General features: G+C 44.2%; 1 protein-coding gene across 1 annotated transcript; it reads right to left on the bottom strand.

The window, feature by feature from the left end:
- Positions 1-302: 302 nt before the first annotated feature.
- On the bottom strand, positions 303-6,928 carry fadd (Fas (tnfrsf6)-associated via death domain). Its single transcript, XM_041197411.1, has 2 exons — positions 6,423-6,928; positions 303-1,217 (listed from the first exon to the last, which is right to left on the bottom strand). The coding sequence occupies exons 1-2, from the start codon at positions 6,736-6,738 to the stop codon at positions 943-945; spliced, it is 591 nt and encodes a 196-aa protein (XP_041053345.1). The 5' UTR covers positions 6,739-6,928; the 3' UTR covers positions 303-942.
- Positions 6,929-12,051: the final 5,123 nt, after the last annotated feature.

Genomic DNA, 12,051 nt, shown 5'->3' with positions numbered 1-12,051 from the left:
TAGCAATCAATATTGTTGATGTCATCTTAAGAAGTCAAGGTGCAGGCACAACAGAATCAACCTCGCATTTCTGGCAACTTGCGCCATACCTGATTTAAGAGATCTTTGTAGTCAGCAACTGCTAAAACCAGAAAGGGCTCATGATTCAATCTTTTCAATTCATCACCTTAGTAATCAGGTACAAATCGTTTGTACTACCACTTTATATCACTGATGTCCTCATTTAGTCACATGGAAGCTCTCTTCAGCAGGGATAAAAACAAATAGTTCAGTGCTTTATAGTTGGTGATTTATCAAGGAAATAAAGTCTTCTACAATTTACTTAAAAATGCGATTAATAATTTGGTTTGAACAAAATAAATTGAGAAGGGTTCTAAGACAATCCCAAAGTTTGTGTTCTTTTTGCCCACAATATTCCAAAACAGTCTGAGAAACATTATTCCAAGTGTAGTTTTAAACCTTATCGAGGGTGCATTCACACTATGACCCTGTGGTGACATGATTTTGCTTTTCACCAGTCTTACAGTTACAGTGCAGCCTGAACATGCAAATAAAAGCCTGACCTGGAGGAAGCAGTCACTCTGCTTTGCGCCAGAGGCAGTTTGGGTCCTCACACCCAATTTACAATCCATGAGGTTAACACTGGTGTGAACTCTAAACCACTGCAACAAGGCTATAGAGTGAATGCACCCTTTTTCAGATGAACATGCAGCAAGCCTTCGAATTCTGAATGCCACTAGCAACCAGAAACATTCAGTCATTTTCTACAAAGACTAAACTCTGAAGGTGATGGCTGACAAAAGCTTGACAGCGATTACAGAATTAGGAAAAGGTCACCAGATGGGAGAGGCAGCAAATTTACATTTCAAAAGGGACTGAAATATTTACTTTGGATTTTTGTGACATACAATATGATAATAGTCTGTGTTCTCAGCTTAAAAGTCAACCATTCTTGTATACCTCCTCTTCCACAGAATCTGCTACCATGTTAAGTTTGCAGCCCCTTAGGGTTGTTATCAGTGCTTCCACAGTAGCTTCTTTTCCTTTTGTTTTCTGCCATTCTATCAGAGCTTGCAGGACCTGTTCCCTCATGTTGCGTGGATGTTTATATTCAATCTGCTGAAGCAGTGCTTCTTTGTGCCCGAGTTTCCTTGCAAGCATCCGCCAATCTTTTCCAACCTCATTACAAATGACTTCAAACGCAATGTTCAGACGCTCTAGAAAAAAAAATGAATAGTTAAAACGAAGCTCAGTTTTGAACGAGAAGTTGTGAATTCAAACTCAGCACCAGCTGTCAGCTTCTTATTCATCTACAAGATTAGCATTGGTGCAAAGCAGTGGAAATCAACAGCCAAGGCCCAAACTAATGTCACAACAAAATGCAGGAGAATCCCTCTTCTCAAGATTCTTACCCTGTTCATAACAACAACGTGCAGTTATTAGTAAAATGCCCAAAGTTGTTTCACAGGATATCAATGAACAAAATTTGACAACGAGCCACATAAAGAAAAAGTCTTGCATTTATGTAGTGCTTTTCACAGCCACCAGATGTCTCAAAAGCGCTTTACAGCCAGTACTTTTTGAAGTGTAGTCACTGCTATAATATAGGAAACTCGGCAGCCAATTTGCACAGTTATCTTCCACAAACAGCAACGTGATAATGGCCAGATAATCTTTATTCTGTGGTGTTGACTGATGGAAGAATATTAGGCAGGACACCTGGGTAACTCCCCCAGGACTTCTTTGAAATAGCACCATATCATCTTTTACATGTGCCTTAGCAGGCAACGGGGCCTCGGTTTAACATCTCATCCGGAAGACAGCACACCCTCAGTACTGCACTGGAATGTCAGCCTTGATTTTTGTGCTTAAGCTCTGGAGTGGGACTTACCCAGGACCTTATGATTAAGAGGTGACATGTGCTCCAAAGGAGGCAGATACTCATCCAGTTCCCTTTTGAAAGCATCTAAGCTACATGCCTCAACCAAATCCTGTGGTAGTGTGTTCCATGTTCTTATCACTCTCTGAATAAAGACATCTCCTTATTTACCTGTTGGATTTATTAGTAACTAAGTTGTAGTTACAGCCCCTGAGTTTTGGATTCTCCCACAAATGGAAACATTCTCTCCAAAATAATCCTGTCCAACCCATTTATAGTTCTGAGACTTCTCCACCAGGTCTCCTTGAAATGTCTTTTCTAAAGAAAAATGCTCTAATCTGCTCAATCTTTCTGTACTTGAGCTAACATTCTTGTAGGGCTGGAGGAGGTTTCAGAGATAGGGAAAGGCAAGGCACTGGAGTGATTTGAAAACAAGGATGAGAATTTTAAGGTGTTGCCAGACCAGGAGCAAATGTAGGTCAGTGAGCACAAGGTATGATGGGTGGGGCTAATCTGGATTTGCACTGCAAAGAAACTGCAGCATCAATGCAAAGCAACAAGTCTACAGTAATGGTGTAAATACACCAGTAATTCCACCCCCTTCCCCCTTTTTAAACCTCTCCTGGCAGATTATGTGACTGGTGAGGATTAATGAGGGCAATGATAAATAGAAGTCACACAATGCCAATACTGGAGAGTTTTAATGAACCAGCTGCTTTATTTTCTCATTCATGTTCATCTCTGTACACCGTGAGCTCATTTCAATCATTTGTCCCACAGATTGACTTCATCTTGCTGATCTAACCTACAGAGACTGGCCCAATTCCTACCGCGTCTCAGGGACGAACCAAACTCCCATCCCAACATCAGCACTGGATGGGTGAATGCCATCCGTGGATGGCATTTTATTTCTTATCCAAGTAGCATGGAACAATTGTCTTTATCTAGATCTTATCCTATAATGTTCAACATTATGCCATGTCGGATTTCTATCCAAGCCTTTTAATTTTGAAAGTGTTAAAAATATCACTGCAGTTATCACCTCTGCTGGTAGTTCGAGCCACTATCCTGAGGAGACAAACAAGCTGACATTAATTAAATACCGACATTCCATAATTCTGCATCAAGTTATGCATTTTACTTACATGAACATTATCAATGCTTCTCAAAATTGACAAGACCTGGATCACTTATACCTTCCCGTGACACGCAATCTTGTCTTCAGCTTTGGGTTTCTCATTCCGTAACTTAAGAAAGAAAGAAGTTGCAACTTTCATCACCTCAGGACAACACAAAGGGCTTTATAGGCAATAAAACACTCCGAGAACATAGGGAATTTTGTCAATTCACTGGCTAGGCCAACCTTTATTATCCATTCTTAATTGGTCTTGAGAAGGTGGTGGCGAGCTGCCTTCTTGAACTGCTGCAGTCCGTGATGTAGGTACATCCACAGGGCTGTTATGGAGGGAGTTCCAGGATTTTTACCCAGCGACAGTGAAGGAACTGTATATATTTCCAAGTCTGGATGATGAGTGGCTTGGAGGGGAACTTTCAGGTGGTGCTGTTCCTCCTCTGTCTGCTGCCCTTGTCCTAGATTGTAGTGATTGTGGGTTTAGAAGGTGATGTTGAAGAAGCTTTGGTGAGTTTCTGCAGCGCATCTTGTAGATGGTACTGTGTGTCGGTGGCGGAGGGAGTGAATATTTGTAAATGGGGTACCAATCAAGCAGGCTGCTTTGTCCCGGATGGTGTCAAGCTTCCTGAGTGTTATTGGAGCTGCACCTCTCCATGCAAGCGGAGAGTATTCCATCACACTCCTGACTTGTGCCTTGCAGATGGTGGACAGGCTTTAGGAAATCCGGTAGTGAGTTACTCACTGCAGGATTCCTAGCCTCTGACCTGCTGTTGTAGCCGCATTTATATGGCAGGTCCAGTTCAGTTCTGATCAATAGTAATCCCCAGGATGTTGATAGTGGGGGGATTCAGCAACATTGATGTCACTGAATGTCAAATGGTGATGGTTGGATTCTCTCTTGTTGGAGATGGTCACTGCCTGGCACTTTTGTGGTGCAAATGTTACTTGCCACTTGTCAGCCCAAGTCTGGAAATTGTCCAGATCTTGCTGCATTTGGACATGGACTATTTCAGTGTCTGAGGAGTTGTGAATGGTGAACGTTGTGCAATCATCAGCAAATATCCCTGCTTCTGACCTTATATCTTTTCATTATTCATTCTCAGGATGTAACTCTTTCGAGTACAAACCTGTTTCCATCTGTTTCAGATGAAGGTACATTGTTTCATAGTTTGCCATTGCTTCTGACCTTATGATGAAAGGGAAGTAATTGATGAAGCAGCTGAAGATGGTTAAGCTGAGGAAACTCATGCAGTGATGTCCTGGAACTGAGATGATTGACCTCAAACAATCACAACCATCTTCCTCTGTGCTAGGGTATGACTCCAATAGCAGGGAGTTTTCTCCCTGATTCCCACTGACTCCAGTTTTGCTAGGGCTTCTTGATGCCACACTCAGTCAAATGCTGCTTTGATGTCAAGAGCAATCACCCTAACCCCTGGAGTTCAACTCTTTTGACGTAAATTGAACCAAGGCTGTAATGAGGTCAGGAGTTGAGTTGCCCTGGCGGAACCTAAACTGAGCGCCAGTGAGCAGGTTATTGCTAAGCAAGTGCTGCCTGATAGCACTGTTGATGACCCCTTCCATCATTTTACTGGTGATGGAGAGTAGACTAATGGGGTGGTAAGTGGCCAGGTTGGATTTGTCCTGCTTTTTGTGTACAGGCCACACCTGGGCAATTTTCCACATTGCCAGGTGGATGCCAATGTTGTAGCTGTACTAGAACAGCTTGGCTAGGGGCATGGCAAGTTCTGGAGCTCAAATCTTCAATACTATTGCTGGAATATTGTCAGGGCCCATAGCCTTTGCAGTATCCAGTGCCTTTAGCCATTACTTGATATCACGTGGAGTGAACGAAATTGGTTGAAGACTGACACCTGAGATGCTGTGGGCCTCTGGAGGGGGCCGGGATGGATCATCCACTTGACACTTCTGGCTGAAGATTATTTCAAATGCTTCAGCCTTACCTTTTGCACTGATGTGCCGGGTTCCCCCATCATTGAGGATGGGGATATATGTGGAGCCTCTTCCTCCAGTGGGTTATTTAATTGCCCACCTGATGTGGCAGGACTGCAGAGCTTAGGGCTGATCCGTTGGTTGTGGGATCGCTTAGCTCTGTCTACCATTTGCTGCTTCTGCTGTTTGGCATCCAAGTAGTCCTGTGTTATAGGTTTACCAGGTTGACAACTCATTTTTAGGTACTGCCTGGTACTGCTCCTGGCATGCTCTCCTGCACTCTTCATTGAACCAGAGTTGATCCCTTGGCTTAGTGGTAATGGTAGAGTGGGGGATATGCCAGGCTATGGGATTACAGATTGGGGTTGAGTACAATTCTGCTGCTAATGGCCCACAGCGCCTAATGGATGTCTAGTCTTGAGTTGCTAGACCTGTTCGAAATCTATCCCACTTAACATGTAGTGCTTCACATGATGGAGGGTATCCTCAACACATAGATGTGACTAAGACTCCACAATGACTGTGCGGTGCTCACTCCTACCGATAATGTCATGGACAGACAGGTGAAGATGAAGTCAAGTATGTTTATTCCTCTTGTTGGTTCCGTCACCAACTGCCGCACACCCAGTCTAGCAGCTATGCCCTTTTGGCCTCAGCTAACTCAGTCTGTAGTGGTGCCATCGAGCCACTCGGTGATGGATATTGAAGTCCTCGTTGCAACAGCCCATTTGCAGACAGCAGGATCCTATAAATACCAATGAAATAATAAACTGATAATGTGTTTTAGTGGTCATTTGCAGGATAAATCTTGAAGCGTTTGCTGGGAGAACTCCCCTGCTCTCCTTTGATAGTATCGTGGGATCTCTTATATCCATATTGAAGACAGGGAGGATCTAGCCTTAACTTCTCATCCACAAGCTGGCATCTCCAACAGTGCGGAATGAAAGCACCAGCACAGATGTGCTTAAATCTCGGGGTGAGACCTGAACCCTTAAGATTGACCCTGACATATGCGAGCTCTAAATCCCAAAATCACCCCATCTGGTCCTCCCCGAAACCAACCCACTTGCAGTTAAACTGAATCACTGAACGTTACAGCACAGGAGACCATCCAGCTCATTGTGCCTTTGTCAGTTCTTCAAAAGTCTTTAATGTAGTAAAACATCCCAAGGCACCTCACGAGGGCGTTTCCAGCTAATTTTGATGGTCTCTTGGATGTAGAATGCCCCTCAGCAGCACAGTACATGAAACGCAGCCTCGACAAGATTGTACTCACTTGTCTTGGCCAATAGATGCAGCCCTTCGCTTGATCAGCCCTGTTAATGACCTGCCTTGTACCATCTTTGGCCCGTCTATAAAGCAGGGTTGTGCAATGTTTTATTATGGAGATGTTTACCGCCCCCCACCCCCCCCCCCGCCCGCCCGCCTTTTAAAAAGTTAGCTCAAACCCCCGTTTACCTGAGCCAGCTCCCATTTCACACACAGGTTGCTGCAGATCTCCATTCTCCCTCTGGAAAGCAAGAAGTTTATTCTGGAGGTCGGGCCGTCTGACCTGCTCCAAGAGCTTGGACAGGACGTTGGTATCTTCAGAGGAGAGCAGGTTCAGCTCCTCCAGCTGCTGGAATAGCTTGATCCCGCTGTCAATGTTCTCCAGCTTCCTCTTCCCAATCTCATCCTTACACAGGAACTTCAGGGACTCCAGGTTCTCCTTGGACAGATTCTGAGAGATGTCGTTGAGCAGGATATTGAAACTCATCCCCAAATCACCCGCCATGACTCCCCTGTACAGGGAGGGAGAAACCCTCCAGATAACAACTCCCCAAGGGAGGGACCCTCCAGATAACAACTCCCCAGGGTGGGGGGGGGAACCCAATCCTCAGCCGGGCCCCGAGACCCCAATTCCCGAATCTGTGATAAATGGCCGCCGGCTCCACTTCCCGCTCACTCGCATTCACTTCCGGTAGCTCCGGCTCCAGCGAGCGCCCCACCTACCGGCCGGGAGTAACATTGCCCCTATCGGCTAGGAGTAATATTGCCCCTACCGGCCAGGCGGTCACATTGCCCCTACCGGCCAGGCGGTCACATTGCCCCTACCGGCCGGGAGTAACATTGCCCCTACCGGCCAGGAGTAATATTGCCCCTACCGGCTAGGCGGTCACATTGCCCCTACCGGCCAGGCGGTCATATTGCCCCTACCGGGAGGACTAACGTTGCCCCTACCGGCCAGGCGGTCACATTGCCCCTACCGGCAGGAGTAACGTTGCCCCTACCGGCCAGGCGGTCACATTGCCCCTACCGGCAGGAGTAACGTTGCCCCTACCGGCCAGGCGGTCACATTGCCCCTACCGGCAGGAGTAACGTTACCCCTACCGGCCAGGCGGTCATATTGCCCCTACCGGCAGGAGTAACGTTGCCCCTACCGGCCAGGCGGTCACATTGCCCCTACCGGGAGGAGTAACGTTGCCCCTACCGGCCAGGCGGTCACATTGCCCCTACCGGGAGGAGTAACGTTACCCCTACCGGCCAGGCGGTCACATTGCCTCTAGCGACTAAGCGTTGACATTACCTGTAGCGGCCGTGAGGTTACGTTGAGCCTCACACCTGGCAAAGTAGAGGGAGGACTTTAGGTTTGGGAGATATGTCAGTCTTCTAAAGTTATGACTTATTTCCCCTCTATGTTACACACTTAAAAATACATCCCGTTTGTGCTTCATCCTTCCTGTATGTGGCTTTTCACACTGGTCTGCTGTAAATTTAACTCCCATTGTTTTGTCCAGAGGTATTCTCCCTAATTTCCTGGCCAACATTTATCTCGAAATGCACATCACAAAAACAGATAATTTGATCAATTTCATATTCCTGATTGTGGGAGTTTGCTGTATACACATTGGATGATGAGTTTCCTCATATATAACCTATGATATATATGCAGGTCATCCTGCGGTCATGCAAGGTGCTATATAAATGCTAGTGTTTCTTTATATTTTGTTAATAGGAACAGGAGTAGGTTGTTCAGCGTTTTGAACTGGTGCTACGATTCAATTCGATCATGGCTCATGTGTATTATAACTCCATTTACCCACTCCCCTTATTAACCTTACCTAACAAAAACCTAACAATCTCAGTGAAATTTTCAATTGGCATTGCCTCAGCTTTTCAGGGACAGAGTGTTTAATTCTCTCTTTATGAGAAGAAATGCTTCCTGATATCATGTGATCCTTCCATAGCATCACCCCCTCCTGATTTCTGTCTCTTGAGCATCCCTGATTTTAATCGCTCCACCATTGGTGGCCATGACTGTGAGGTTTCTGGGACTAGAAACAGCCAGGGACAGGCCAGAGTTAAAAGCGCATGAGCGCTTTTTATTAAAACAGCCTCATCAAACTCCTGCTTCTGCTGGCAGACTCCCTTTGTTGGTACAATTCTGTATGGTAGTATGGTAGCTTTAGGTGAACAAAATATATACATTGCACTTTTCAAAACATTAATATGCTACATTCCCCCCTTCTTAATAAATGAGAGACATAGCATGTTTCAATAATTCTTTTCCAAAGTCTAAACAATAAACTTAAGCATAACCTGAATATTTAATTTAATACATATTCTAACTTTTGTATTAATTTAACCATGCACTCAGTTATATACAATGAGATGAAAGATTTGTTCATCAACTGAAAATAATTCACTTCGTGGCATAATCACTTAAGTATGGTAGACTCTTCTCTCACTAATTGGATATTGTCTAATACCAGGTGTGATCTGTTTTGACTTGTTCTTCATCTAAGATGTTGATGTTGGAATTGGATTTAGTGCTTACGACTGCATTTTCAGTGCTTTGAAGAACAATGTGTTCTGTGTGATGAGAAACATGCTTAGCAGTGATCATTAATCCTTCTGTGTTAGTCACAACAAATTGTTGGATCTCATAGGTGGTTGTTTGCTTTCCAACATGACCATCACATTTCAAAGGACTTTATCTCTTGGCTTTAGTGGGATAGTTCTGAATTACAAGTTTTGCTCTACATTTACTTTCATGCAATCCTTCTGTTCTCTATCACATTCGTGCACATGTTGATCATTAGATCCACAATGTAGCTCAGGAAGATGTCTGTGCAAAGCATGTGCAAAGATGAATGTAGCCGGAGGCTTTCCAGTCATCAAGTGAGGAGTCGCTCTGTAATTGCAAAGAAAGTAATACAGTCCCTACTTCCATGATTTGCTCTCAGCTGGAGCTGAATGTGTCACTTTTTTCAAGGGATGCATAAATCTCTGGACTTCTCCATTAGCTCTTGGCCAATGGGTAATGGGTTTTCGATGAGTGAAGTCTAGATAATTTGCAAATTTACTGAAGTCATCCCCGTGAATGGGGGTCCATTGTCACTTGTCACCGTTTGAAGATTTCAAACAAATCAAAAATCTGGTCAAGCTTTGGGATGACTCCTTTCACTGAAGTAGACTTAACTATTTCCATAACTGGGAATCTATTGCAGTTATCAGTGACAAGAAGCAGGTGTTCACCACAGGGCAAATCTGTGAAATCAACACTAACCTCAATCCATCTTCCTGGAGGTAGTTCAGACATAAGGTCACGACGATTTGATATTGTGGTTGCTTTATGCGGCAAACACTGAGGAATTTTGTGTTCTACCATACGGTTAATTCCTGGGAACCATACCTTTTCCCTATGGAGTTGTTTGGCTTAGATAATTCCCCAGTGACCTTCATTTGCTATATCAACAACACATTCCCTCATTGATTGTGCAATGACAATGCAGTTGTTGTGTAACATGAGATCAGATGTAATTGTAATGGTGAGCTCATTTCGAACATTGTGAAGGCCTTGTAGCATGTGAGTGATTTATTTCGTAAACACTATTCCAATTTCATGATTCCAAAGCCGTCCTAACTTGTTTTGTTGCTGTTTTGATGTTAACTAGTTTTAATGGCTTTGGGATTGCAATTAGGCTTACATAGTTAAGATGTTTTTCGGCAACTTTTTGCTAACGCCTAGTAGGACTGACTGTTGGCTATGGATGTTGTAAGAGATAGTCTGCTGGGTTGAACTTGCCTTGCTAATACTCAACATGGAACTTAGGCTCTTGTAGTTTGCGTATCCAACATTCTACTCGGGTAGATGGTTTGCTATGTGGGTTCTTTAACAAGCTTACTCTTGAAAGCAAATTACTGCGGATGCTGGAAATCTGAAATAAAAACAAAAAAATGCTGGAAAGAAACTGTGACGGTCTGGCAGCATCTGTGGAGAGAGAAATAAAGTTAATGTTTCGAGTCCGTATGACTCTTCTTCAGAGCGGTTATGACTTCAAACTTGCTTCCATACTAATAAAGGTGAAAATGTTAGGTACTTTGTGTGATTGAAAGTGTTTTTCTCCCTCTGTTTGCAAATAACGTTGCTGTCCTTGGTGTTAGCAATTGGCTTGCCATCACAACAGTTGATGGGTTACCCACCTTGTCTTTCTGCATGAGAACAGCACCTAAGCCAACTGGGCTCACATCCATGACTAGCTCGATGGTTTTGTAAGGGTTAAAATAGGCATTTGTGCAATTTACTGATAACTGTTGTTTGATCAAATGGGCAGATAAGTGGCTGATGGAATTTAACCCTGAAAAGTGTGAGGTGATACACTTTGGAAGGAGTAATTTGACAAGGAAGTATTCAATGAATGGCATGGCACTAGGAAGTTCTGATGAACAAAGGGACCTTGGCGTGTGTGTCCATAGAACTCTGAAGGCGGGGGGGGTGTGTGTTAGTGGGGTGGTGAAAAAGGCATATGGGACACTTGCCTTTATCAATCGAGGCATAGATTACAAAAGTAGGGAGGTCATATTGGAGTTGTACAGAACCTTGGTGAGGCCACAGTTGGAGTACTGTGTGCAGTTCTGGTCGCCACATTATAGGAAGGATGTGATTGCACTGGAAGGGGTGCAGAGGAGATTCACCAGGATGTTGCCTGGCATGAAACATTTAAATTATGAAGAGAAGTTGGATAGACTTGGGTTGTTTTCGTTGGAGCAGAGGAGACTGGGGGGCAAACTGATCGAGGTGTACAAGATTATGAGGGACACGGACAGGGTGGATAGGGATAAAAACAAAAAAACTGCGGATGCTGGAAATCCAAAACAAAAACAGAATTACCTGGAAAAACTCAGCAGGTCTGGCAGCATCGGCGGAGAAGAAAAGAGTTGACGTTTCGAGTCCTCATGACCCTTCGACAGAACTTGAGTTCGAGTCCAGGAAAGAGCTGAAATATAAGCTGGTTTAAGGTGTGTGTGTGGGGGGCGGAGAGATAAAGAGACAGAGAGGTGGAGGGGGTTGGTGTGGTTGTAGGGACAAACAAGCAGTGATAGAAGCAGATCATCAAAAGATGTCAACCACAATAGTACAATAGAACACATAGGTGTTAAAGTTAAAGTTGGTGATATTATCTAAACGAATGTGCTAATTAAGAATGGATGGTAGGGCACTCAAGGTATAGCTTTAGTGGGTTTTTTTTTTAATTTTTTTTTTATTTTTTTTTATATAATGGAAATAGGTGGGAAAAGGAAAATCTTTATAATTTATTGGGAAAACACCTGCCCCTTCACTTCCTCTCTCCTCACCGTCCAAGGACCCAAACACTCCTTTCAAGTGAAGCAGCATTTCACTTGCATTTCCCCCAACTTAGTCTACTGCATTCGTTGCTCCCAATGTGGTCTCCTCTACATTGGAGAGACCAAACGTAAACTGGGCGACCGCTTTGCAGAACACCTGCGGTCTGTCCGCAAGAATGACCCAAACCTCCCTGTCGCTTGCCATTTTAACACTCCACCCTGCTCTCTTGCCCACATGTCTGTCCTTGGCTTGCTGCATTGTTCCAGTGAAGCCCAACGCAAACTGGAGGAACAACACCTCATCTTCCGACTAGGGACTTTACAGCCTTCCGGACTGAATATTGAATTCAACAACTTTAGGTCGTGAGCTCCCTCCCCCATCCCCACCCCCTTTCTGTTTCCCCCTTCCTCTTTTTTTCTTTTCCCAATAAATTATAAAGATTTTCCTTTTCCCACCTATTTCCATTATATAAAAAAA

Source organism: Carcharodon carcharias, chromosome 10 (genome assembly GCF_017639515.1).
Source record: "Carcharodon carcharias isolate sCarCar2 chromosome 10, sCarCar2.pri, whole genome shotgun sequence".
Classification (NCBI taxonomy): Eukaryota; Metazoa; Chordata; class Chondrichthyes; order Lamniformes; family Lamnidae; genus Carcharodon; species Carcharodon carcharias.
The sequence above is the reverse complement of the archived record's forward strand: the minus strand, read 5'-3'. Positions and strand labels throughout refer to the sequence as shown.